We start from the raw sequence: 26551 nt of genomic DNA, 5'->3' as shown, positions 1-26551 counted from the left end.
TAAATGACTCTAATTATTACATGTCATTTAAATATATTCACTAATTTGCTTCACTGAAGCATGTATTGCCAAACTACTACCAAAAAAGTTGACCCCCGATCGTCAATGTGCAATTCACACAGTTTAAACCTAAGTTTTTGTGTAAAATTACACAGAATTAACTGTGATTTGAGGCATTTTATATAGTTTACATTCATTATAGACAACACAATACCAATATTTGTTGAAATAACACTGTAATAACAAATGTCTGGATTGGTTTAGCTCTAAATAACACTTATTATTAGATGTCATTTAAAAACATTCACAAATATGCTTCACTGAAGCAGGTATTATCAAACTACATCCGAAAAACTAGTTGTCCCCCGATCGTCAATGTATAAATCACACACTGCTTTAAACCTCATTAAATCACACTGTAATAATAGCAAATGTCTGGTTTTGCTCTAAATGACACTATTTTATTTGAACAATGGATTAAATGTCATAGAATACAACTTAAAAAATAATATTACTGTTAAATAATAACAAATAGAATAACACATTAAGTAAATAATCTATATAAACTGAGGAAATTCAGATGCTCTCTTGATATTTTCCATACACAAACACACACAATCATTTTTTATCGAACATTATCTGTCTTGTCGTGCTAAACAATCGTTATTATATTCGTTTATTTGATCATTTGGATACTTTTGAGATGATAATAATACAATATTAAGTCTATTAAGTTATCTAAACAATTGCAATACAGTTAATTTTAATAACTTAAACAGAAAGTTTAAATCGTCATTTACAATATTAAGTGATTAATATGTAAATATTTACGATACAGACATTTTAATTACTTGAAAGACACGTTAAAATAACTTTACCTGCAATACTAAACCTGACCCACAGAGTTCTCCGCTCTTATCACCTTCTCGACGGAAGTGATGCAATACGTGCTGACGTGGCCGGAAACCCGCCATCTTGAGGGAGGAAACGCCTCGAACTTAAGGAGGAAACTTGGAACTGTGAGTTTTGTTTTGTTTTTTTAACTCATCAATTTTCTACTTTTACTCTTTATTAGACGTATTTGCTCTATGGAAACAGTTGCCGAATATTCGCGAAATGTTGTCCGTGATTAAAACGGAAGGCGTGCGATATATTCGTAGTTAAACTGAATTAATGATGTGTTTGTGACAAAGGAAACAGCAGTATGGGGACTTCAGTTAATTTTACTCTTTAAATAATAACTTGTGTGATCTGTAAATGGGGTATATTTGTTAAACAAAACTTTAAATACTATGCCGGAGTAATATAAACTAAAAACGCGAAATTTCCGGAGAGTTTTAACGTTAATTATTATATTATAATTTAATAAAGCGTGGTTTTCCCTTTAAGAAAACCAGAAAAGCCACACATGATAACAGATGTTAAAGTCAAAATTAATAAAATATTTTAATAATAAAACTTATCTAACAGGACAGCTTGGACAAGCATTTAAAAATAAAAATAAATAATAATAAAATCTGAAGGTGTTAAGAGGAAAACATAACACATCCTAACTTAAATAACTATATTTTATTGCTTTATTAAATTTAAAGTTAAACTCTGTTAAACACACAAGAAGATATTTAGAAAAATGTTGAAAACTGGTAATCATCGACTTCCCTAGTATGTGTTTTTCCTATGGATGTCAATGGTTACACGTTTTTAGCTTTCTTCTAAATGTCATATTTTACCTCCTTATTAAATTTTACGTTTAAACTCTCCAGAAGTTTTGCGTTGTTAGTTTATTTTACTTAACTTTATTTTACATAAAGTTGTATATAACAAATATAACACATTTATGGATCACACATGTTATTATTTATAGAGTAAAGTTAAATGAAGTCACCATTAATTACTCTCCATCAAATAGCTCCACACATTTATGAATTTGTTTCTTCTGGTAAACACAAAATATGACATTTATAAGAAAGCTGAAAACTTGTAACCATTGATATGTATAGGAAAACACATACTATAAATATCGATGGTTACTGGTTTCCAACATTTTTCAAGATATCTTCTTGTTTGTTTAACAGAAGAAAGAATTCAAACAGGTGTTAAACACGTAAAAGGTGACTAAAACGATGATGATTTTCATTTTTGTGTAAACTGTCTCTTTAAGAAAACCTGGAAAGGCTACACATGATAACAGATGTTAAAGTAAAAACGAATAAATTATCTTAATAATAAAACTAATCTAACTCGACAGCTTGGACAAGCATTTTAATTAAAAATAAACAATAATAAAGTCTGACGGTGTTAAGAGGATAACATTACTAAAACATTCCAACTTAAACAAATATATATATTTTTAATCTCTTTATTAATTTTTACGTTTAAACTCTCCAGAGGTTTCATGTTTTTATTTTATATTACTCCGGCATAATATTTAAAGCTGCGTTCAACTTGTGTGATCCGTAAATGTGTTATTATTTATAGAACACAAAACACAAAATATGACATTTTAAAGAAAGCTGAAAACCTGTAACCATTGATATGCATAGGAAAACACATACTGTAAAAGTCAATGGTTACCGGTTTCCAACATTTTTTTTAAGATACCTTCTTGTTTGTTTAACAGAAGAAAGAACCTCAAACAGGTTTTAAACAAGTAAAAGGTGACTAAATGGATGACAGAATTTTCATGTTAGGGTGAACTGTCCCTTTAAGAAAACCATGAAAAGCCTCACATGATAACAGATGTTAAAGTCAAAACGAATAAATTATTTTATTAATAAAACTAATCTAACTCGACAGCTTGGACAAGCATTTATAACTAAGAATAAACAATAATAAAGTCTGACGTGTTATGAGGACAACATAAAACATCTTAACTTAAATAACCATATATATTTTATTGCTTTAATAAATTTAAAGTTAAAACTGTTAAACACACAAGAAGATATTTAGAAAAATGTTGGAAACTGGTAACCACTGACCTCTATAGTATGTGCTTTTCCTATGGATGTCAATAGTTACAGGTTTTCAGCTTTTTTTTTTCAAATGTTGTTTTGTATCTCTTTATTAAATTTTACGTTAAAACTCTCCAGAAGTTTCGCATTTTTAGTTTATTTTACTCTGGCATAATATTTATTGTTGTGATTAACTAATATAACACATTTACGGATCACACGAGTTATTATTATTTATAGAGTGAAATTAACTAATGTCACCATTTGTTAATCACAATCAAGCAGTTCCACACATTTATGAATTTGTTTCTTCTGTTGAACACAAAATATGACATTTAGAAGAAAGCTGAAAACCTGTAACCATTGACATCCATAGGAAAACACTTACTATGAAAATCGATGGTTTCCGGTTTACAACATTTTACAAAATATCTTCTTGTGTGTTTAACAGAGTTTTAATGTTAATTTTAATAAAGTGATAAAATTTTTTGTGATGTTGTCTTAACACCGTCAGACTTTATTATTGTTTACTTTTATTTTTTAAATGCTTGTCCAAGCTGTCGTGTTAAATTAGTTTTATTATTAAAATAATTTATTCGTTTTGACTTTAATATCTGTTATCATGTGAGGCTTTTCCTGGTTTTCTTAAAGGGACAGTTCACCCAAAAATGACAATTCTGTCATCATTTTAGTCACCTTTTACTTGTTTGAAACCTGTTTGAGTTTCTTTCTTCTGTTAAACACATGAGAAGATATTTAGAAAAATGTTGGAAACCGGTAACCATTGACTTTCATAGTATGGGTTTTTCCTATGGATGTCAATGGTTACAGGTTTTCAGCTTTCCTCTAAATGTCATATTTTGTGTTCAACAGAAGAAACAAATTAATTAATGTGTGGAACTGCTTGATGGTGAGTAATCAATGGTGACGTCAGTTCATTTCATTCCATAAATAATAACTTGTATGATCCGTAAATGTGTTATATCTGTTGAACGCAACTTTGAATATTATGCTGGAGTAATATAAACTAATAAAGAGATCGAATATATATGGTCCTTTAAATGGGTTTTTTTTTGTAATGTTGTCCTTTTAACACTGTCAGACTTTATTATAATTTCTGACTTTAACATCTGTCATCATGTGTAGGTTTTCCTGGTGTTCTTAAAGGGACAGTTCACCCAAAAATGAAAATTCTATAATAATTTTCTCACCCTTTACTATTTCACAACCTGTTTGAGTTTCTTTCTTCTGTTGAACACATAAGAAAAAGATATCTTGAAAAATGTTGGAAATCCGTAACCATCGATATTTATAGTATGCATGTCAATGGTTACAGGTTTTCGGCCTTCTTCAAAATGTCGTATTTTGTGTTCAACAAAGTAAATCTTAATTTTCTGGGTGAACTATTCCTTTAAATATTCAGTTCTTTGACTTATTTGGTGAATTGGGTATGATTTGTCATCAATATATTAACTTTTTTCACACATTTTTATGTGTTTTATATTTATGCTCAGGCAGTTTGCGTGTGATTCTGTTGGAGTATGACTCATTTCAATCAGCCTTTTGTTTGTTTTGGTTTCAGTGGTGTGAACAAGGCGTCTGACGAAGATGGGAAACATATTCGCAAACCTCTTTAAAGTCTTCGGCAAGAAGGAGATGAGAATTCTTATGGTGGGACTCGACGCAGCAGGGAAGACGACGATTCTGTATAAATTAAAGTTGGGGGAAATTGTGACCACCATCCCAACAATCGGTAGGTTAATAATAGTAGTACACAGGGCTTTACATTAACACCCGCCAAATGCGGGTAGATTTCAGCTCTGGCGGGTTAGACAGACACCTCCACTAGCCATTTTGGCAGGTTGGAAATCATTTTTAAATTGTAGTTTTCTTAAAAGCATGGTTCGACTATAAGCATGGGCTGATATTCATGTAAATGTGATCTAAGAATCGAGAAGCAGCACGTCTGACAAAAATAACTGTGTTCGCGCGAGCAAAACAGCAAAAAATGAAGGTAAATACAGAACGAAAAAATGATCACTCGCTCGCACAGGTGATGTGATGCGTGATGTTATGCTGTGTTCACACCAGAAGCGAAACGCACGGATAAATTTAGCTATTCGCACGTAAATTGCCACGTGAACATTTGAGGTTACTCGCTTCATTCGGGCGTCAAACCCCGCTTCATTCGCGCGTCAAATCTGTTTCATTCACGTGTCAAATTCACTTCAAAACAGACTTGGGTTCGCGTGATGGGCAGGGCTTCTGTCTGCCCGGTGACTCTAGCTTCATTGCTAAATGGCTAACATAGATTTTATGAAGAAAATAACAGTGTTTATGTGCTTTATGAAGGCTGAAAATCAGCGTCGATACGTTTAGGAGTCCACTACATCCTTTCAGAGGTGCAAACAGCTCTGTGAAATAAACTCCTCCAGAAACTGAACCTGGATGACAGAGGCTCTCAGCGGTGCTTCTTGACTGAGCCAAGCCCAGTTTGATGACTTGTTGGCGGTGTTGCCTGGAGGATTTCCCCCGGGACACCATCAATAGGTTCTACGTTACAATCACGCCCCCACAAGAGCAAGCTTCTGATTGGTTAACGCGGTGCGAATGTCCGCTGAAGTTCAGATTTTCGAACTTGAGCGTTTCGTGCAAATAGCGTGTCAATCGCGCAAAACGCTCAATTCGCGCGAAAAGCACGTCAATGGCGCAAAATGCTCAATTCGCGCAATTTGCGTAATTCGCGCCACGCCATTCGCGTGTATCGCGCCGCATGATGTCTATTCGCGCGTTTGCATTGACTTAACATGTAAATCACTCACGCTTAACGCGCGTTCCGTGTCTGGTATGAACGCAGCATCAAAAAGCGTGCGCGCTCCCGTTTACTTGCGCGAATCCCATGCCTAGAGGAAGCACAACTGGTTTGATCTGTTCCCTTTGAAATAGACTGGACAAAGAGTGATGATCGTGCAGCCACAGTCCTGCTGCTTTCGAGAGCTCACGATTAAAAAAAAAAACATTCTTTTGTTTCTGCTTTAATTTTAATTATTGTTTGAACAGATTAACCGGCCTATATTAACCCTGTGTGTGATCATCCTTTCATTATCTCACACGGTATGTTTCGCCTGCTTTCTTTTGCTTAGTTATTTTTGTTAATATGTTTAAACTATATTTTTTCACAATAACATTGCTTTAATGGGAGATTACTCCCCGTTTATTTTATTGTTTGTAGTTAACTGCTGATCTGGGACTTTTAGATTACTGTGCATATTTTAGATACATGGCAATACTTCTTTTATAAATGTAATGGGTCTTTTTTTTTTAAAGAAAAGTTTTGTTTAATTCAAAAGTGCACCTATACAGCTATATTTTCCTTCTTTTGACACATTAAAAATTGTGGCTAAGAAATACTTATTTGGTGTGGTCAGAGATAAATTTGGTAAATCCTTAATTATGAGCCGTAAAAAGTCATGTGAAATAAAAACCGATTGCATTGCGACAACCCATTTGCTCCTGCACACTGAGCAAGCTCATACACAACACACACAAGAAGTGAAATGAATGAGGAGGCATGTTGTGGACATAACACAACATCTAAATCAAGTCATTTAGCATGTCAAAGTCAAATTTATGCATGTAAAATATATAAAAGTGTGGCTAGTGAAAATGGCGAGTGGCTAGTAATGTTGGAAATCTTCTAGCCACAGTGGCTGGTGATCAAAAAAGTTAATGTCAAGCCCTGGTAGTACTTCTCATCAGCAGCACCTGAAATGGAGATATATGGCCACATATGGATTACATTTTTCTTTTGTCTTCAAGGTTTTAATGTTGAAACAGTGGAGTACAAGAATATTAGTTTTACAGTTTGGGACGTCGGCGGTCAAGATAAGATTCGACCATTGTGGCGTCATTATTTCCAGAACACACAAGGTAACCAGTGTTTTCCAGCATAAAGACTTCACATAAGATTGTTTTTTGTGCTTCAAGGTCACAATTTAAAAAGTCACAATATACCTTTTTATTTACTATTTCATGGTGGACACAAGTATCCGCATATTTGAGTTCATTTGAATTCTGCTTTTCTGTTTTCAGGTCTGATCTTTGTGGTTGACAGTAATGACCGTGAGCGTGTGAATGAGGCGCGAGAGGAGCTGATGAGGATGTTGGCTGAGGATGAGCTCAGAGAAGCAGTTCTGCTGGTGTTTGCCAACAAACAGGTACTGACAGCTTAACTCAATAGCCCCTTTCACACATACAGACCTTTCCGGAAAATTGCCGGCAATTTTCCGGAAAGGTTGTATGTGTGAACAGGTCCTTTTTGAAAATACCGGTAAATTCGTTCTGGCTATTTTCCGGAAAGAGAAGTTGTAACATTACCGGCAATTTGCCGGAATGCTGCGCTGTGTGAATGCAGAAGGAAGATTCCCGTAATAAGCGCGTGCACGTCTAGAACGTGCTGACGTGAGACGTCTGTTTTAGCCAATCACAACAGTCAGACGCATTTACGTCCGCGCGGTTTGTGAGAATAAAAACCTTTGAATATTTTTCCAGACACATTTAGCTGCTAGAAGTTAGTCAGATCACGTTTATATGTTCTTCTTTATGCCAACTGTGTAAATAATCATCGATGAGATGCTTATGATAAGCCGTTGTTTGTTTACCTTCAAGCTTTGCGTGTGCCTTTGAAACAGCCTGTGAGCGCCTGCACACGCACATATTAGGAAGATCTCGACATGCGAAAGTGATCCTGCGAAAGTTGTTCACAATATTGATCATCCACAGAGTTTGTAATTTAGTCAAATGTTTACAAATACAAGCACAGCCGTTTAAAGCTCATTTGTGGTGAATGATGTCAGAATTTACCGGTATTTTGGAATGGATGTGTGAATGCTCTTTTCCGGAATAATTCCGTAACGTCCTCGCCTGTGTGAACAGCGCTTTTTTGAATTTACCGGTAAAGTCGTTCCGGAAATTTTCCAGATATTTACCGGTATCACTGTGTGAAAGGGGCTATTGTCAAGCCTGTTTACACTTGGGTACTTTATCCGTTTCCTTATTTAACCCTTATTTTATTTTATTTATCCGTAACCCTTATTTTTTTTCTTTTTTAAATATTTCCCAAATGATTTTTAACAGATTCAGCCATTTTTCACAGTATTTCCTCTGATATTTGTTCTTCTGGGAAAAAGTCCTATTTGTTTTATTTCAGCTAGAATAAAAGCAGTTTTTAATTGTTTTAAACCCATTTTACGGTCTATATTATTTGCCCCCTTAAGCAATATTTGTTTTGTATTGTCTCCAGAACAAACCACTGTGTTACAATTACTTGCCTAACTTTAACCTAATTAACCTAGTTAAGCTTTTAAATGTCACTTTAAGCTAAATACAGTGTCTTGAAGAATATCTAGTCAAATATTATGTGCTGTCATCATGTCAGAGAAAATAAATCAGTTATTAGAGATGAGTTATTAAAACTATTATGTTTAGAAATGTGTTAAATGTGTTAAAAAATATATTCTCGCGGTTAAACAGAAATTGAAGGAAAAATATACAGGGAGGCTAATAATTTAGGAGGGCTAATAATTCTGATTTCGACTATAAGGGCTCTATTTTGACGGTCCATGTGCAGAGCGCAAAACGCAGGGCGCAAACACTTTCAGGGCGTGTCAATGTATTTTTGCTAATATAAGGATGGAAAAATCCGCTTTGCGCCGTGGCGCATGATTTAAAGGGTTGAGTTTATTTTCTTAATGAGTTATAGGTGTGTTTTGAGAATAAACCAATCAGAGTTTCATCTCCCATTCCCTTTAAGAGCCAGCTGCGTCGCGCCATAAGCACATTTGCTATTTACAGGACGTAAAGTAAGTTCACTTTCGCTTTTGCTCTCGTGGATCGGAAAACCTTTACGCACAGACATCAATTAGCCTGTAAATAATTAATTTCGTTTGTTAAGCGCAAAGATTTGTTTCAAAACTATTTCTAAATTCAGTTCTAATTTCCAGCAAACTAATAAATAATCAATAATAATGAAGTGTGTTCAAAAAACTGAGTTATATCCTAAAACACATGCTGTGCCCCATATGGTCTAAAACCTGACAGGTGGACAAATCTAAGCTTGTTTTTAATAAAACAAATATAAATATGGATATAATAAATAATACTGCTAATAATAATAACATTATACAAAAGCAAATTGAATGAACTGAAAAAGCCTCCCGAGGTGAGAATTCAAGGCAGTGGTTTTTAAATTCATGTAGGCTAGAAATTAATGTGTTGTAATATTTTAATCCTTTATATTTACATCCTGTATATATCCTTATTATATCCTATATATATCCTTAATATTTTAATTCTTTTTTATATGTAAAGATATTTGTGTATTGCTCCACATCTTGTGTATTAAGCAGTGTGTAAGCTAGGCGCACTCTGCGCCAGACTTTAGCCGGGTTTGTTCTGGTCTAAAGAAAAGACTATTACAGTTTCTTAAAATAGCAACGCGCCAAAACACGCCTGCTTTTTTTGACCAGAACGCCTATGGGCGCACAAATGAGCGCAAATGCATTTGCTATTTAAACAGCGTAGCGCAAAATGTCAAAACGACTTTTGCGCCAAGCTGAAACTAGCAAACAACAATTGCATCACGCCTTGCGCCACATTGCGCCGGGTGTATGATAGGGCCCTAAATGTGTTTCCTCTAAATGGATATAAATCCTGCACATATGCAGATTTAACTAGGTTGCCTCGACTTGTGTCAAATACATTACATTTTTTAGGGAAATGTAAACTCACACATCTTATTCGGTACACAGATGACAGGCCTGTAGCCAGCGTGGTGAATGGGGTGGTTCCTTTTTCTTAAAAAGCTTGTCGAATGGTCATCCTAACCACACATTTTGACAGACCAAAACGTTACCTAAAGATTTAGAATAAAGCAATAAATTTTTTTTATTATTATTATTATTATTACTTTTTACAAATTAAACTTTAGTGACAAGGCAGCACTGGCCCGATTGGGCCAGTAACCATACTGTTCACTGTCTAGAGTGTCTCGTACGCTGGCCCCGGACCATCGGGCAGTCCTTATTGTCGAGCCCTGCACTATTTTTATTTAATCCTTATGCAGCTAAAAATAAATATGTCATCATTACGCCATCATTAAGTCTTCATCAAGTAAAGTAAATAAAAGGATTATTCTAATGCACAGAATGCGCAGTTATTCCTCAATTTAGTCATTCCTAGAATTTAGTCATTCTTATTCCTATAGTATAATAAGTCTTATTTTTGTAGGATATATTATTGCTTGTTTATTTTTGAGACACCTTTATAATAATGATGGTTTAAGTAGATGATCGAAACTATTCCTTACGGGAGCTAATAATATTGTCCTCAAAATGGTTTTGAAATAAAAGAATACGACTTTCTCCAGGGGGAAAAAATATTATAGGAAATGCTACGACCAATTCCTTTCTTTGTTAAACATCATTTGAACATCAATAATTCACAGGAGGGCTAATCATTTTGACTTCAACAGTATGTAACATGGTCTTTGTCCCGCAGGACCTGCCGAACGCCATGAACGCCGCCGAAATCACGGACAAGCTGGGTCTGCACTCACTCCGGCACAGAAACTGGTACATTCAGGCCACGTGTGCCACAAGCGGCGACGGCCTCTATGAAGGACTCGACTGGTTGTCCAATCAGCTGAAAAACCAGAAATGATGACCTCACTCCACTGCTGTTCCCTAGTCTGATATTCTCTCAACACTCGCTTTTATTTGCTCCTTTCTAAAAACAAACGGTGCTGGAAGCTGTGCTCATTTCAAACACGCTTCACGGAAGAAAACGTCCTCGTCTGTTTAGTGTAAATAGTTTTTGTTGTGAGGCAGCTTTTGAGCACCATTATGCAAACTAGATTTAGTCCATCGTTCTGTATTTTCCATTTTCTCCTCCATTTGTTGTTGGAAACTCCCGTGTATTATTTTATTGTGCTCTTTCATAAGACTCGCTCTGTTAGTTGTACTGTAAAACAAGGCTGTTTCGTTGGTCTTGAATGAACCGATTACATTACGGACACTACCTGCACATATTACGGTTCGGTTTCGAGGAGGAAAAACCAAAACGAATCACACTGTCTTCGCAGCCAAGGCTGACGTGACCTCTAGCTTTACTGTCGTGATACTTTGAGTGTCGTGAAATGACACCCGGACTGTTTTGTTTTTATTTCGTTTCAGTCGGTTAGAAAAACAAGCGTACCCAGAATTAAATATGTTGTGTTGACACTCTCTGTTCAAGTGTTACTTTTAACTTTGTATTCTGGACTTAAAATCAAGATGAACAACATTAACCTCATTTAAAGAGATAGTTCATGCAAAAAAAAAGACATTTAATCACCAAAAGTAGATATTTTGTAGAATGTTACAACCATTTACTTCCATAGTAGGTAAAACAAATACTATGCATATCAGTGGTTCCCTTTTACTTAACATTTTTCTAAATATCTTCTATTGTGTTCAACGGAAAAAGGAACTCAAACATCAAGTGAATGATGATGTAAGTGTTAAAGTTTTGAGTGAACTGTCTCTTTAAGCACACGTTAACATAATGTCTAACAAAGTCAGTAGTTTTTAAGTCCTAAAGGGGACCTATCATGCAAAAATCACTTTTATAAGGGGTTTGTGTGGCAGCAGTGTGTGAATATAACCAGCTTCTAATGATAAAATGAATTAATTGTATTTTTTATAATCACACTTAATAAAAAAAACAGCCTGCAGAAATACTTTGATTGACATTCTCCCAAAATGATGAAAATAACTGCAAAATGACAATAAGATGTCCTCTTTCACCAGGCCGGCTACAGCTCTTTGTTTTCATAGTAACCGATAATGACTGATAAATCATTAATTCAGCACCAGTTTTGAGTACTAAGGTTAATAAACACAAAATAATGGGCATAACTGCAAAAATTAGAAAGTGAAGACCCCTTTCACTTGGCTGGCTACAGGTCTTTGATTCCATAGTGACCGATATAACCGATAATGTCCAATTAATGGCAGATATATCATTAATTCACGACTAATTTAAATACAAAATGATGGTAATTACTGCAAAACGAGAAAATGAAGACCCATTTTACCAGGCTGAATACAGATCTTTGATTTCATAGTGACCGATACAACCGATAAATACCGATATATCATTAATTCCCCACTAATTTGAATGAATTATTGGAATAACTACAAAAATGAGAAAATTAAGATCCCTTTTACTAGGCAGACTACAGGTCTTTGATGTCAAATTGACCGATATAACCGATATTGTCCAATAATGACTGACATATTACTATTCACCACTAATTTCAATACAAGATGATGGGAATGACTGCAAAACAGGAAAATTAATATCCCTTTCTACAGGCTGACTAGAGTGACTGATATAACCGATAATGTCCAATTAATGACCAATGTATAGTTAATTTACCACTAAATTGAATACAAAATGATCCTCCTTTTGTGTACGTGTCATCAGAGAGGAAAAGCCCTGCCCACTAGTAACCATCTATTCCTTATTTGAATAGACAGCCCTGAGTGAGAAGCAGCCGTCTGCCATTTACGTTTTGAATCTGCAACTATGCTGACACGTAGGCGTTTGTAGCCCCGCCCTTATTTAAAGAGTGCAATCTCATTTAAGTTTAAAGCGACAGTCACCAAAATGGCACAATTAGGATCTTAACCCTAAAAGGGACAGTTTCAATGAGTTGTAAAACATTAACAATGTGATATTTTGAGCTGAAAATTTACATACTCTTGTTTTACGTCTTGTAAAAATGAGCATAATAGGTCCCCTTTAAATCCAAGCAGACGCACAACTAAGTATATCTGGAGAATGTTGGCATATTAATATCATTAATAATTGTATAGGTGTAGCCCTAGTGCCTTTGCGGTCCTTAGAGACCTGTTTGAGATGAACAACCTTTTACATGGTCACTGTATAGGCGATGTTTAAAAACAACTTATTATTTATCTCTATTTTTCTCTTCTTTCTTTCTCAATTAACCTGGTTTGGTAGACACTGATTACTTGGGGGGTCGAAACTATGTGAATCTTAGCAAAATGTTTTATAGTGTGACTTGTAACCTATGTATTTGTTTTTTTAAATTTTGACAGAAATGCACTGTTATTAAATATATTAGTATAACTGGATTACTGTTGTGCTCTTGTTATTCCAATGCACACTTGAAATTATTATTATTTTTTGGAGGTAATTGATTATGGTGATCATACCTAAATAAATATACAAATGTACGACCATTTTGCTGATCAGCAAAGCAGTTATTTTTACTTGGTTTATTTTTTTAACAATGTGTACTGTGCACACTGGCATTTAATATTTTTTTCATTTAAAATTTTACATTTAAAACAAGAAGCTCATAAGAGTATTTATAAAACTTTTATTTAAAACATACAGCATTAATTTAGATTTTATAGTAACCGATAATGACCCTGATGTATCATTCATTTAACACCAGTCTGAATACAAAGGTTAACAAGCACAAAATGATTAGAATAATTGCAAAAACTAGTAAATGAAGACCCCTTTCACCAGGCGGACTATGGGTCTTTGATTCTATAGTGACCGATATAACCGATAATGTACAATAATGACCGATATATTATTAATTCACCACCAATTTGAATACAAAATGATGGGAATAACTGCAAAAGGAGAAAATGAAGACCCCTTTTACCAGGCTGACTACCGGTCTTTGATGAAATAGTGACCGATATAACCGATAATGTCCAATTAATGACCAATATATCCTTAATTTACCACTAATTTACCACTAAACTGCAAAATGAGAAAATGAAGACCACATCAAGGAGGCCGACTACAGGTCTTTGATCCCATAGTGACTAATATAACCGATAATGATTGATATTACATTGATTCACCACCAATAATAATTACAAAATGATGGGAATAACTGCAAAACAATAAAATGAAGACCCCTGTTATCAGTCGGACTACCGGTCTTTGATTTCAATGACCGATATAACCGATAATGTCCAATAATAACCGATATATCATTAATTCACCACCAATTTGAATACAAAATAACTGCTAAAACAAGAAAATGAAGACCCCTTTTACCAGGCTAACTACATATCTTTGATTTCATAGTGACCGATATAACCGATAATGTCCAATAAATACCGATAATAACCGTTATATCATTAGTTTACCACCAATTTGATTACGAAATGATGTTAATAACTGCAAAAACAAAATGAAGACCCCTTTTACCAGGCCGACTACTTGTCTTTGATTTCATAGTGACCGATATAACCGATAATATTCGATTAATGACCGATATATCAATAAATCACCATCTATTTGAATACAAAATGATTGGAATAACAGCAAAAGGAGGAAAAGATGTCCCCTTTCACCATGCCGGCTACGGGTCTTTGATTTTATAGTGACCGATATAACCGATAATGTCTGATTAATAACCAGTATGTCATTAGTTTACCACCAAAATGCCCTCCAGTTCTCAAAAGCCCTCCTTGGCACTCTAATAAGTGACAAATAGGATCGGCTGGGCCTGCGGGGTCACCAGGCGCCGGGGCTTCGACCCAACAAGGGGGAGGGAAAAGCAATCTAGGACAACGTTCCTTTGGCCCGATTAGGCTGCCATGGATAATGCAGCCAAGCCAGTAATACATGGCAGGGAAGGCACGATGGTGGGAAAAGGAGGGGTGTTGCTCCCCTTTTTTCGCTGGCTCTCTTACAGGGTGGCTTTTGTTCAGCCCACTCCTGCTGCTCCAGCGGCTTGGGGTTTGTGTGTGGCGCTCGGGCACATCCCTGGGCCTGGATTTTTGCACTTGTCTTTTGTCTGCGCTTTTTGCTCTTTTCTCGCACGGCCCCAGGTGCCAGCCAACAGAATGCCGCCTTTCACAGGCACTCAATGCGAATGCAAACAGTCCGCTCTATTACAGCGACAGGAGCACATTCCAGCAGTCAGGAAAAACGAGAACAAATTAGATGGAGAAGACAATGTGGGAAGGTGTCGAGGGCAGGTACTGAACAACGCAGGGTACGACATGTTGGAAAAAAACTGGTTTATTTCAGCAAAATATACAATAAAAAGTCATCGTGTAATCATATTTTTCTCCCTTTCTTTCTCCAAAAACACGTCCGTTACATTTCAACTCCAATTATAAAAAGGGTGGGGGAGTTATATTCTGTATAATTATTTTATTTGTATTTTGTAATTATATTGACTTTCCCAGTGATGGGTTGCAGCTGAGAAGGGCATCTGCTGAGTAAAACATATGCTGCATAAGTTGGTGGTTCACTCAGCTGTGGCGACCCCTGATTAATAAAGGGACTAGAGTTGAATGAATGAATAATACTGATGAAAAAGGTGTAATGTTTACCTCAATATTTTCATTGTAACTATTTGATTTTGTATGCTTTAAAGGGATAGTTCATTCAAAAATGAAAATGTCCACATATTTTTTTTCTTCTGTCAAACGCTAAAGAAGATATTTAGAAAAATGCAGTTTAATGAAAACCATTGATTTGGGTAAAACAAATACTATGGAAGAGGAGTCAACCAGCATTTTTCAAAATATCTTCTTTTGTGTTCGACTGAAGCAAAGAGCTTAGAATGTCCAAGAGGCGACACTCAATAGAACGTTCAAATGCAACAGCAACAGACGCCATTTTGGATTGAAAGCGATCGGCTGTTCATTGGATCTTATTGCTGTCGTGATGGCAAGCAGCTGCTTTGTTTTTTATTTGTTTATTTAAAAAGCTCATTTAAGCTGAGATACAACCTGAGAGACGACAATACAACACTTACCATCACAATCATCAGCACTTTTAACCGTTTATCTTACAGAACTTATTAAAACTTATTTAATTAGAACTTTGAGTTATTATTATTATTATTATTATTAGGTAGGATAATCAATTTTAATAGCCTAAAATAAGCTTCAGTTTCAAAATTCAATGAACATTTGTTTTGGACAGATTTCACCAATTAAAGAGACAGTTCCCCTAAAGTTGAACATGTACTCACTCTTCAGACATTACAAACCTTTATGAGTTTCTTTATTAGTTGAGCTTAAAATATATTTTGAAGAAAGCTGTAAGCATTAACTAAAAAAACAAATCTTATGAACTTCAATGGTTACAGATTTCCAACATTTTTCAAAATATCTTCTTTTGTGTTTAACTGAAGAAACTTAACAAGTGAGGGTTTCTTGAATAAGGGGTGAGATTTCAATTGGTGAGTAAACTATCCCCAAGATATAATTAGAAATTCCTTATAACTTAAGTAAACTTAATTTAAATAGGTAGGGTTGTAATTTTAATATCCAAAAATAAATAAATTTGACCGGAGACGCAGATGTTTTTGACAGATTTTCTGAGATTCACCAATTAAAAAGACAGTATCTTAAGTAACCATTGACTAGAGAAAACAAACACTAAGAATAACAATGGTTACAGATTTCCAACATTCTTCGAAATATCTTCTTTTGTGTTTAACTGAAAAAAGAATCTTATAACAACTTGAAAGTTAGCAAATATACATTTTTGAGTGAACTAACCCCTTTAAATGCACATGCAGCAAAGTACAGTGTGTACACTTGTAGTATATTCAGCTGGACTGCATCCAGATAAATGTGTTGACAGTATATCTGCTCTCCGTGACTGGTTTGAGTCTGAAAAACGGGATAGAAACGGGCATCAGTGGTCTGAGCTGCTATCATGGCGCCGCCGGTGAGTTTGTTTAAGGGTCCGCCGCCCTGCGCTGTGTCCCTCAGAGGATGAGTCGGTGTCGTGTCGGCGGCGGTGGCGCTGTGGAGGGGGGGTCGGGGTCCTGCGCTCGGCCTTTGGCCCCCCTCCTGAATGCCTGTCACGGGCCCCGGCTCCACTCTGACTGCTCCTTGATGGATTAGGACTGTGGTGGTCCCGGGGATCTTTTCTCCGCCTGAAGGAGAGCACAAAAACACACCTAGACAATCATTTATTCCTGGCAAGCTTGAGAAGTCTGGTGCTGTTGCAGGCTTACGAGATACTTGTCAAAACTGAATTCAAATTGGTCACATGGATTTATTTGCATAGCAGTTTCACAATGTTTGTTTAAAGGGACGGTGCCTAATCAAAGCTCGAAATGACAGTTCTGTCTAAGAAATTTAATAAGAATTATTTTACCAACTCTGCGTGACGTCATCGACTTTCGCTTGAAGATTTAAAGGGCTAGCATTGCCTTAAGTGGTGTCGTTTGAAAGTGTAGAATCTATATTTTATGCACATATGCATCACTTTGGTTTTTCTTCCACTGTACAAAAGTTATTTACACTTAAATACACAGTATTTTGGATACCCGAGCTGGGTATTTTACATTTTCATATGACACATGTACAAGTTATAGCTCAAATGAAAGCTCTTGCCGGTGCTCATACGGTTCTAGCATTTATTTACTGAATTATATTCACATATCAAACAGTTGCCGAATGAACTGCGGTGTTTCCATGGCGCAGAAGTGAAAACAATACATTTATGATCAATAAGCAGCCCCAGATAGCACAGACAGCTGTCATCTCTCACCTTATGCTGTGCGCTTCAGGGCCATTTCTCCTCTGTTTTTGAGGTGATGTGCATAAGTAATCCATACCTGTCAACCCTCCTGTTTTTCCCGGGATTCTCCTGTATTTTACTGTTCTATCCTGCTATCATCCCATAAAGGTATTTTCCCGTATTTGTCCCGTATTTTTAGTCTTTCTCTGAACTGCGGAGCCTCCCTATGCGCAACCCATACCGCCGAACCACCAGGGGTCGCCCCTTGCTCTAAAACGTGATTCTTCTGTGCTTTCGCTTTGTTTAGGAATGAAAACACTTATAAATAAATATTAACAACAGCTCGATTCCATTTCCTTTTGATTAATGGCTTTTGGGTGCGTGTTAAAACAGACATACACACATAATTAATAATAATAATAATAATAATAATAACATATAAGGATGTCGATCTTGGGGTCCGTTCTTCGTACCTCGCTTAAATGATCTAAGATGATTTGGCAGATCCTGGATCTTTTAATCTTGATAACTGATCTCTCGCTAATTTGGTTCTTCAAACAAGTTCGCGAATTAGATTAGAATGTCTGGATGAACTGATCTGAGATCGCTGCGTGTGTTGTGTAGGACAGATCTATCGATCCTCGAAATCATGATCAGCAATGCAACGATTGGCTGACGGCACAGCAGCGTAATGACATCATCTGATTAATATTTAATTATCCATGTGAGCAAAATTACATCAAATTAGCAGTAAACGGTTTGTTTAATATGAGACGCAATAACTTTACACATTTGTTGTGAGCTGCAGGCTTTACACTTTCATTTGTCAAGACAAGAGTATTCATCATGCATTTCAATGCAAATCAATGTATTTAGTTCTACATTTAGAAAGGATTTTCTCTATAATAGTAGCCGTTTTTTAATCGGTGTAAAGAATAACTGGTTGTTTACAAAAGCGTTTTCATATTGGTAAAGGTGTCTGCAACTTTTATGAAGCATCAATCACTGGCATATTAACTATCAAAACATGTTTATGACTGCATAAATGTATTATTGCTTTAAAAAAAGTCACATATTGTGCATTTCTATTACACACAATTTGTACTAAAGCGATCTAAAAAGTTCATACCAATAAGTTTTCTCTTTGCACCACCAGATGGCAGTCTTTGTTCATTTCGAGAGTGCAGATTGCATACGTTTTATTAAAATGTATAACTTTATTTATTTTATTAATGACTTTAACTTTATATATATAGTTTAAAAATATGTACCATTTTCCCAAGTGTATATAACTACTACTGTAAGAAAATATCAGAATTGGGAACATACTTTCTGTATTATCTTTGCTTGAACTGAGCCGATCTAATCCTGTTTATATGAATTGAACCTGCTCCCGATCAGGTTTGACCTAGCAGAACTGTTGCTATGACAACAACTCTCGGATCAGCTTTGAAGAACGAAACGATCCTGGATCATGTCAAATCGTCAATATCCAAATCCAGCTAACTGAGTAATCCACGTACGAAGAACGGACCCTTGGAGGGTTTTTTTTTTCCAAACACAACAAAATTAGTCTTAAATGAGCATAAAAAGTTAGGAATGAATGCCTTCATTATAGCATTAGATTTTAAAAGTGACACTTCTTAATAAATGTAATAAAAAATCTTAATAAATGAGAGATTCATTCGTTGCTCTTTAATCAGAATGTGTAAGTTATACAGTGGAGAAACGGCTAATGAGATTGACAGCTTGATTCTGTTTCATTATAATAAATATTAATTTTAATAAGCTGAACTGTTTGCTAATGTATTTGCTGCTAATGTATATATTTATTTTTCCTTTGTTAATAATAATTTTTAAAACATTACTGATCATTTAACTGTTTTTTTACAATGAAACAGCTCAAAGTGAATATATTTAGTAATTTGGGGATTTTCTTTTGGGGGGGGGGTGTTGGGGGAATCCCTTATTATGGTGGGCATATCCTTTATTTTCACATCCCAATGTTGACAGGTATGAAGTAATCCTTTTATATGTCTAACGTGCTCCAAACACAGTGAATTATGTTTGATCAAACAAAAGAATAGTGAAATATGAAAACAATGATCGCTCCCTGTGGCTTGTACAGCACCTCTCATCAGTTGGAATACAATAACTTTTGCATAGATTATGGTGGAGACCTTTTTCTTTTTTCCTATGATTACAGACATGTGCAGGAACCACCAACATTATTTACAGCACGCTAGACCACACACAACCTAAAAGCTACACTTTCAAATTTGAGTTTATAAAAAAAAATACAAAAAGCGCCTCTTTTATTAGGTGCTTATTATAACACAGACAACATATACAGATATTTTAAACACTTTCAATAGTGTTTTATGAAAATTCAAAGGGTTTTCTTTTAAATTATACCAAATTATTGCATTTACATCTCTGCATGTGGATTTGGGAAGCTTTTAAATTTGGGTAGGCAAAATCCAGGCGGAAATCCCAAAATAGCAGCAGAGTTTAACTGGTTAAAATATGATTAGCTCTAATCCACAGCCTGGTCAAACTGTTCTTGGCGCAAGTGTGAATGTTGTCCGATTATAGTCCGGTCGCTTTTGATGATAAAAGCGCAAAGGCACAGTTAAACAAAAGAAATGAGTTATTAAAACTTGTTTAAAATATGTTGAAATCCTCAGTTAAACAGAAATATCTAAAAGAAATCATTTCGCAGAAAGGCTAATAACACTGCCCTCACCTTTATAACATTTGTTTTTAAATTAGAACATCCATTTAATTTACTTGATGTTCATGTTGGGTTAAAATTAAGTCATTATTTTCATTTAAGCATGTATTCAAAGTCTTTTCAACTGGTGTTCAAAAACTGGGCGAATATTTGGATGCTATGTCATTTTTACTGTTTAAAATTATTACATGAAATAAGTCATTCATTCATTAATCTGGGGTTACAACAGCGGAAGGAACCGCCAACTTATCCAGCATGTTTTACGCAGTGGATGCCCTTCCAGCTGCCCATCACTGGGAAAAACCCACACACTCTCATTCACATACATACACTATGGACAATTTAGCTTACCCAATTCACCTATAGCGCATGTTTTTGGACTGTGGGGGAAACCGGAGCACCCAGAGGAAACCCACACCAACAAGACGAGAACAACATCCACACAGAAATCCCAACTGACCCAGCCGGGGCTTGTACCAGCGACCTTCTAGCTGTGAGGCGATTGTGCTACCCACTGCGCCACCATGCTGCTCGTAATATAAATCATTTATTCTGGATAATATTTGAACTACTGCACCCATACTCATCTTTGACTTTTTGTAAGCCCTAGCTGTTATACTGAGAAAAGCTTGTATGTCTTTAAAAGACTGAAAGAAAATAAAAAAATAAAAAAGATGGGGTGGACTTAAACCAGTACAACTGTGTTATAGCGCCCTCTTGTGAATAAACTCCACAGGTGCACAATTTGAAATCACCATTCCTACTGTATTTAAAAAAAAACTCATTATTTACAAAATATTCAAATTTTGAATTATTTTAAACTTGCTAACACAATATAAAAATATACACACAGTTTACCTTTTACTGTTGATTTCAGAGTCGGAATCTGAAGATTCGCTCCTGCTTCTGTGCTTCCTTTTCTCTTTCTTTTTCTTTTTCTCCTTCTTGCTCTTCTTTTCCTTTTTGTTTTTCTTTTTGCTGTCGGACCTGTAATTAATACCACTAATTTAATTTTGTCGTCATTTATTCACACTTCACTTGTTCCAAACCAGTTTGAGTGTTTCTTTTCTGTTACCCACAAAAGAAGATATTTTGAAGAATGTTGCAAACGTGTAGCCATTGACTTGCATTTTATTTGCTTTTCCAACTGACAATACTGAGGCTAGTTGTCAAACATCTTTCATATGCTACACTGCAAAAAAAAAAAAAAATAAAAGCTTTTTGCATTGTTTCTAGTATTAATATCTAAAAATTGAAGCATTTTCTTGACAAATTTTTAAAAAGGCATATTTTTCAGAAATAATGTGAATATTAAGTGTGTTTTCCTGAAAACAAGTAAAATAATCTAGTTTTCGCTTTGAAATAAGATTATTTTGCTTTGCTTTTGAGATGGAAACATCAAACATTACACCTGAGTGACTCCATTATGCTTGCCTTTGTTACTTTTGGTTGCTAGGTGACCAATAATATAGTGAGCCACTCTACAACCTGATGAAAACTCACTTATTTGTCAGTTTAAAGATTTTTTTCTGTCTTTTTGGCTTTAAATTTTGTCGATATTCAATTCACATTATGCTACAATGGAAATTACAGTTCTCTAAAAGTTGTTAAAAGTTTTATTTAAAAAAACTTTAAAGCTACTGTTTACTATTGATCACAATTAATAACAATGCGTGTGTGTATTTATTTATATTTATATATATATATTTATATTTTTATATATATATATATATATATATATATATATATATATATATATATATATATATATATATATATATATATATATATACACACACACACACACACACTGTGTGTAATTTCCTTTCATCATTTACTCACAATTCATTCATTCCAAACCAGTCTGAGTGTTATTTATTTTCTGTTAAGAAGATATTATTTTAAAGCATATTGCAAACCTGTAACCATTGACTTGCATAGAATTTGCTTTTTCTACTATGGATGTCAATGGCTACCATTTACAAAATAATCTAGTTTTCGCTTTGAAATAAGATTATTTTGCTTTGCTTTTGAGATGGAAACATCAAACATTACACCTGAGTGACTCCATTATGCTTGCCTTTGTTACTTTTGGTTGCTAGGCGACCAATACTATAGTGAGCCACTCTACAACCTGATGAAAACTCACTTATTTGTGAGTTTAATGATTTTTTTTTTCTTTTTGGCTTTAAACTCTGACAATATTCACTTTACGTTATGTTAAAATGGAAATTACAGTTCTACAGTTCTACAAAACTACAGATAAAAGTTTTATTTTTAAAATCTACTGTATACTATGGATCCTGGATGTCCTGATGTCTACATTATACCTTTTATCTGCTTTATCAGGTTTGCTGTCCTCCTCTGGCCTCTGACTGGCTTCTTGCGATCTGTCAGATTTGTGATGCTGCAAAAAAAAAAAAAAATAATATTAATAAAAAGGATTCAAGATCAGTGTTAATGACAGTGTAATTATGCGTTTAGATAAAGGGATAGTTCACCCAAAAATTTAAATTCCATCTTTTGCTCACTCAATTGACTTTCATTCTCCTGGTGAACACAAAAGAAGATACTTTGAAGAATGCTGAAAACCGGTAACCATTGACTTCCACAGTATTTGTTTTTCCTACTGTGGAAGTCAATGGTTACCGGTTACCTTTCTTCATATCTTCTTGAAGAATAAAAGTTTTGGGAGCCACTTGAGGATGAGCAAAAAGTGAGGAATGTTTATATTTTTGGTCAAACTGTTCCTTAAAAAGCCATGACACATTGTCAGAATCAAATTAGAAATAAAGCACATTTTGAAGGTAGTTCACCCAAAAAGGAAAATTCTGTCATCTTTTACTCACTTTTGTACTCAAGATTAACTTTCGTTCTTTAATTAAAGACAAAAGAAGATATTTTGAAGAAAGCTGAAAACCGGTAACCATTGACTTCCATTTGTTTTTCCTGCTATGGAAGTCAATGGTTACCGGTTTTCATCTTTCTTTATATTATCTCCTAGAAAATAGAAAGGTTAGGAACCACTTGGGGAGTAAATAGTGAGGATATTTTCACTTTTGTTCGAACTGTCCTTTTAAAAGCCATGACACATTGTTAGAATCAAGTGAGAAATAAAGCAAATTTAGGGATAGTTCAGCCAAAAATTGAAAATTCTGTCTTATACTCACTTTTTTTACTCAAAATTGACTTTTGTTCTTCAGTTGAAGACAAAATAAGAGATTTTATAGGATGCTTAAGACCTGGTAAATATTGACTTCCATAGTATTTGTTTTTCCTCCTATGGAAGTCAATGGTTACCGGTTTTCAGCTTTCTTCATAACATCTTCTACAAGACAGAAAGGTTTGAAACCACTTGAGGATGAGCAAATAAATGAGCAATTTGTTTTTTGTTTTGGGCGAACTTTTCCTTTAAAATCCATGACGCATTCTCAGAATCAAATTAGAAGCATTAGAATTTTTTTACATACCGTAAAAACCGGCAAACCCATTTTGACAGCCTCTTTTTCCTGCCTAGACAGCGGCATTCCTCTGGGCCCGGACCTGATCGACAACATTACAGTCTCACATCTGTTAAGATTCTACTAATAAACAAAAGCAGGCTGTAAATCTAGATTAACCAGTTACTACAGAAGCTTGTTTTCCAGCGCTATTATCATGATCCCACATGACAAATGAACTGAACATAAAGGGATAGTTCACACAAAAATGACCACTTACTCACCCTAGTGTGGTTTCAAACCTTCGTTTTTTTGTTAAACACAAAAGAAGATATTTTAAAGAAAGAACAAAACCTGTGACCATTGACTTCCATAGTAGGAAAAACAAATAGTATGGAAGTTACAGGTTTTCAGCTTTCTTCAGCATATCTTCTTTTTTGTTTAAAAGTCAAACAGGTTTAAAACAAACGAAGGGTGAGAAAAGGATTTTTGGGTGAACGGTCCCTTAATCCAGTATAAGGGTCCAAAAGTAACTGGACAGAATAATTACCATTTGCAGTCAATTACAGCCTGAAGTCTGGAACGCATGGACATCACCAGATGCTGGGTTTGATCCCTAGTGGTACTCCGCCAGGCCTCTACAGCAAGTGTTTTCAGTTCCTGCTTGTTCTTGGGACATTTTGCTTTCAGTTTTGTCTTCAGCAAGTGAAATGCATGCTCAATCGGGTTCAGATCAGGTGATTGACTTGGCCATTGCGTAACATTCTTTCCCTTCAAAAACTCCTTAGTTGCTTTTGCAGTATGCTTTGGGTCATTCTCCATCTGCACTGCAATGAGTTCTCAAGTATTTGAGCAGATAATATTGCCTGAAACACTTCAGAATTGATCCTGCTGCTTTTGTCAGCAGTCACACCATTAATAAATACAAGACAACCAGTACGATTGACAGCCATACATGCCCACGCCATGTCACTACCACCACCATGCTTCACTGCTTAGGATCAAGAGCAGTTCCTTTCCTTCTCCCTACTCTTCTCTGCCTATCATTCTTGTACAAGATGATCTTGATCCCGTGTCAATAGGATGTTGTTCCAGCACTGTGAAGGCTTTTTTAGAACTCTAATCTGGCCTTCCTGTTTTTAAGGCTTACCAATGATTTACATCTTGTAGTGAACCCTCATTATTGACTGTGGTGTAGACTTCTCTTGATTGCTGACTGACATACATACACCTGCCTCCTGGAGAGTGCTCTTGATCTGGCCAACTGTTGTGAAGGGTGTTTTCCTCACCAGGGAAAGAATTCTTCAGTCATCCATCACGGTTGTTTCCGTGGTCTTCCGGGTCTGTTGGCGTTGCTGAGCTCATTCGTGCACTCTTTCTTTTAAAGAATGTTCCACACAGTTGTTTTGGTCACGCCTAATGTTTTTGCCATCTCTCTGTTTTGTCTTGTCAGCCTAATGATGGCTTGCTTGACTGGCAGTGACAGCTCTTTGGATCTCATCTTGAGAGCTGACAGTAACAGACTCCAAATGCATAAAGCACAATTGAAATGAACCCAGACCTTTTATCTGCTCATTGTAATTGGGATAATGAGGAAATAACACACAACTGGCCATGAAACACCCGAGAAGCCAATTGTCCAATTACTTTTGGACCCTTAACAAGTGGGAGGCACATATAGAAACTGTTGTTATTCCTACAGCGTTCACCTGATTTGGATGTAAATACCCTCAAATTTAAGCTGACAGTTAAAGCGCATCTTGTTCGTTTCATTTCAAATCTATTGTGTCGGTGCATAGAGCCAAACATGTTAGAATTGTGTCAAAATATTTCGGGACCTAACTGTATATACAGGGTTCTTACTCCTTTTCCAACTTTAAATTACAGCACTTTTCAAGCACTTTCAAGGTGCATTTGTATGCTTTTCCAGCAGCTAATAACCACAGTTAATTACGTTTATTTATATTGTAGGTACTTTTACACATTTAAATCCATTGTGCTATTTTAAAAATCTAAAAATTGTTGAGCACTTTAGAGCATAGATTTATTGGTATAGTTTAGCAAAAATGATTAAAAAATAAATTTTAAAAAGTTTAGTTATTCGATGAAGTACACTTTTAAAATGATCTTACAGTCAGATTTTGTTTGGGTGTAGTGCCAAACTTTCATTATCGGTCGTTCATAATATTTCATGTGCATTGCTATTTTTTGCAGTGATTGGATTGGCGTTTCAGGTTTAAAAATATGTCTATAAAAATCTGACTTAAAAAATTAAGTTGTCTTAAATTTCAGAAGTTCAATAATCAAGTTAAAAAATACAAATTAAAAACATTTCTAAAAGGACATAATCAGTATTATTAACTTACAATTGTTGATAATTCAATTTAGCACAATTCAACATCAGATTGTTTTGGCTTATTATTAGCTCCATATAAATGCGTGCATGTGCTGAACATTTTGCAATGTAAACTGGTCATAAGACAACATTTTATGCACTCGCACAAATGCTCCCAAATATATTTTGAGGTCACATAGACAAAATTGTATGCATATGCAACCAAAACAGGCACAATTTCAAGCCCTGCAAATTCAAGCAGGTTCAAGCACTTTGTCCAAAATCCAAGCACTTTTCAAACCTTGAAAACACTATTAAAAATCAAGCATTTTCCAAGATTTCCAGCACCCGTAAGAACCCTGTATATAGGCAAATAAAGACAAAATTATTATTTTTTAAACTAAATTTTACCTGGAGCTTCCGAGTCCAGAAACCCTGTCTACGTCCCGCTCCTCGCCCTCTCCTTCCCTCCTGCACACGTCTGCTAGATCCTGCAGATGTC

General features: G+C 35.3%; 2 protein-coding genes and 1 long non-coding RNA gene across 4 annotated transcripts in view; 2 read left to right on the top strand and 1 right to left on the bottom strand.

Moving 5' to 3' along the window:
* Positions 1-935: 935 nt before the first annotated feature.
* On the top strand, positions 936-15110 carry arf1 (ARF GTPase 1). Its single transcript, NM_201452.2, has 5 exons — positions 936-1019; positions 4534-4704; positions 6771-6881; positions 7044-7168; positions 10509-15110. Exons 2-5 carry the CDS (start codon positions 4560-4562, stop codon positions 10668-10670), a joined length of 543 nt encoding a protein of 180 aa, NP_958860.1. The 5' UTR covers positions 936-1019; positions 4534-4559; the 3' UTR covers positions 10671-15110.
* The window catches only part of zgc:63882, a 15792-nt gene continuing 4294 nt past the window's right edge, over positions 15054-26551 (bottom strand). The window contains exons 4-8 of one of the 2 annotated variants that reach the window (NM_200402.2): positions 26461-26540; positions 23745-23817; positions 22605-22681; positions 21133-21261; positions 15054-16974 (exon numbers count right to left, since the gene is read on the bottom strand). In NM_200402.2, coding sequence (NP_956696.2) covers positions 16707-16974; positions 21133-21261; positions 22605-22681; positions 23745-23817; positions 26461-26540 — 627 coding nt within the window. In that variant the 3' untranslated portion in view covers positions 15054-16706. The remainder of the gene's footprint in view (positions 16975-21132; positions 21262-22604; positions 22682-23744; positions 23818-26460; positions 26541-26551) is intronic. The other variant, XM_087238956.1, reaches the window with a different exon arrangement.
* Positions 21419-26471, top strand: LOC147836986 (uncharacterized). The gene is made up of 3 exons (XR_015478132.1): positions 21419-21730; positions 22377-22868; positions 23295-26471. It is a non-coding gene; the product is annotated as an uncharacterized LOC147836986 (long non-coding RNA).

Source organism: Danio rerio, chromosome 2 (assembly GCF_052040795.2).
Source record: "Danio rerio strain M-AB ecotype USA chromosome 2, GRCz13ab, whole genome shotgun sequence".
NCBI lineage: Eukaryota > Metazoa > Chordata > Actinopteri > Cypriniformes > Danionidae > Danio > Danio rerio.
Note: the sequence above shows the minus strand (reverse complement) of the source record. Positions and strands in the feature narration are given on the sequence as shown.

Bases quoted from the DNA above. Each gene is read 5' to 3' on its own strand.
- arf1 (NM_201452.2), top strand. From the start codon at position 4,560: ATGGGAAACATATTCGCAAACCTCTTTAAAGTCTTCGGCAAGAAGGAG. The intron at 6,882-7,043 runs GTAACCAGTGTT...TTCTGTTTTCAG, and splicing joins TTATTTCCAGAACACACAAG to GTCTGATCTTTGTGGTTGAC. The intron at 7,169-10,508 runs GTACTGACAGCT...TTTGTCCCGCAG, and splicing joins TGGTGTTTGCCAACAAACAG to GACCTGCCGAACGCCATGAA.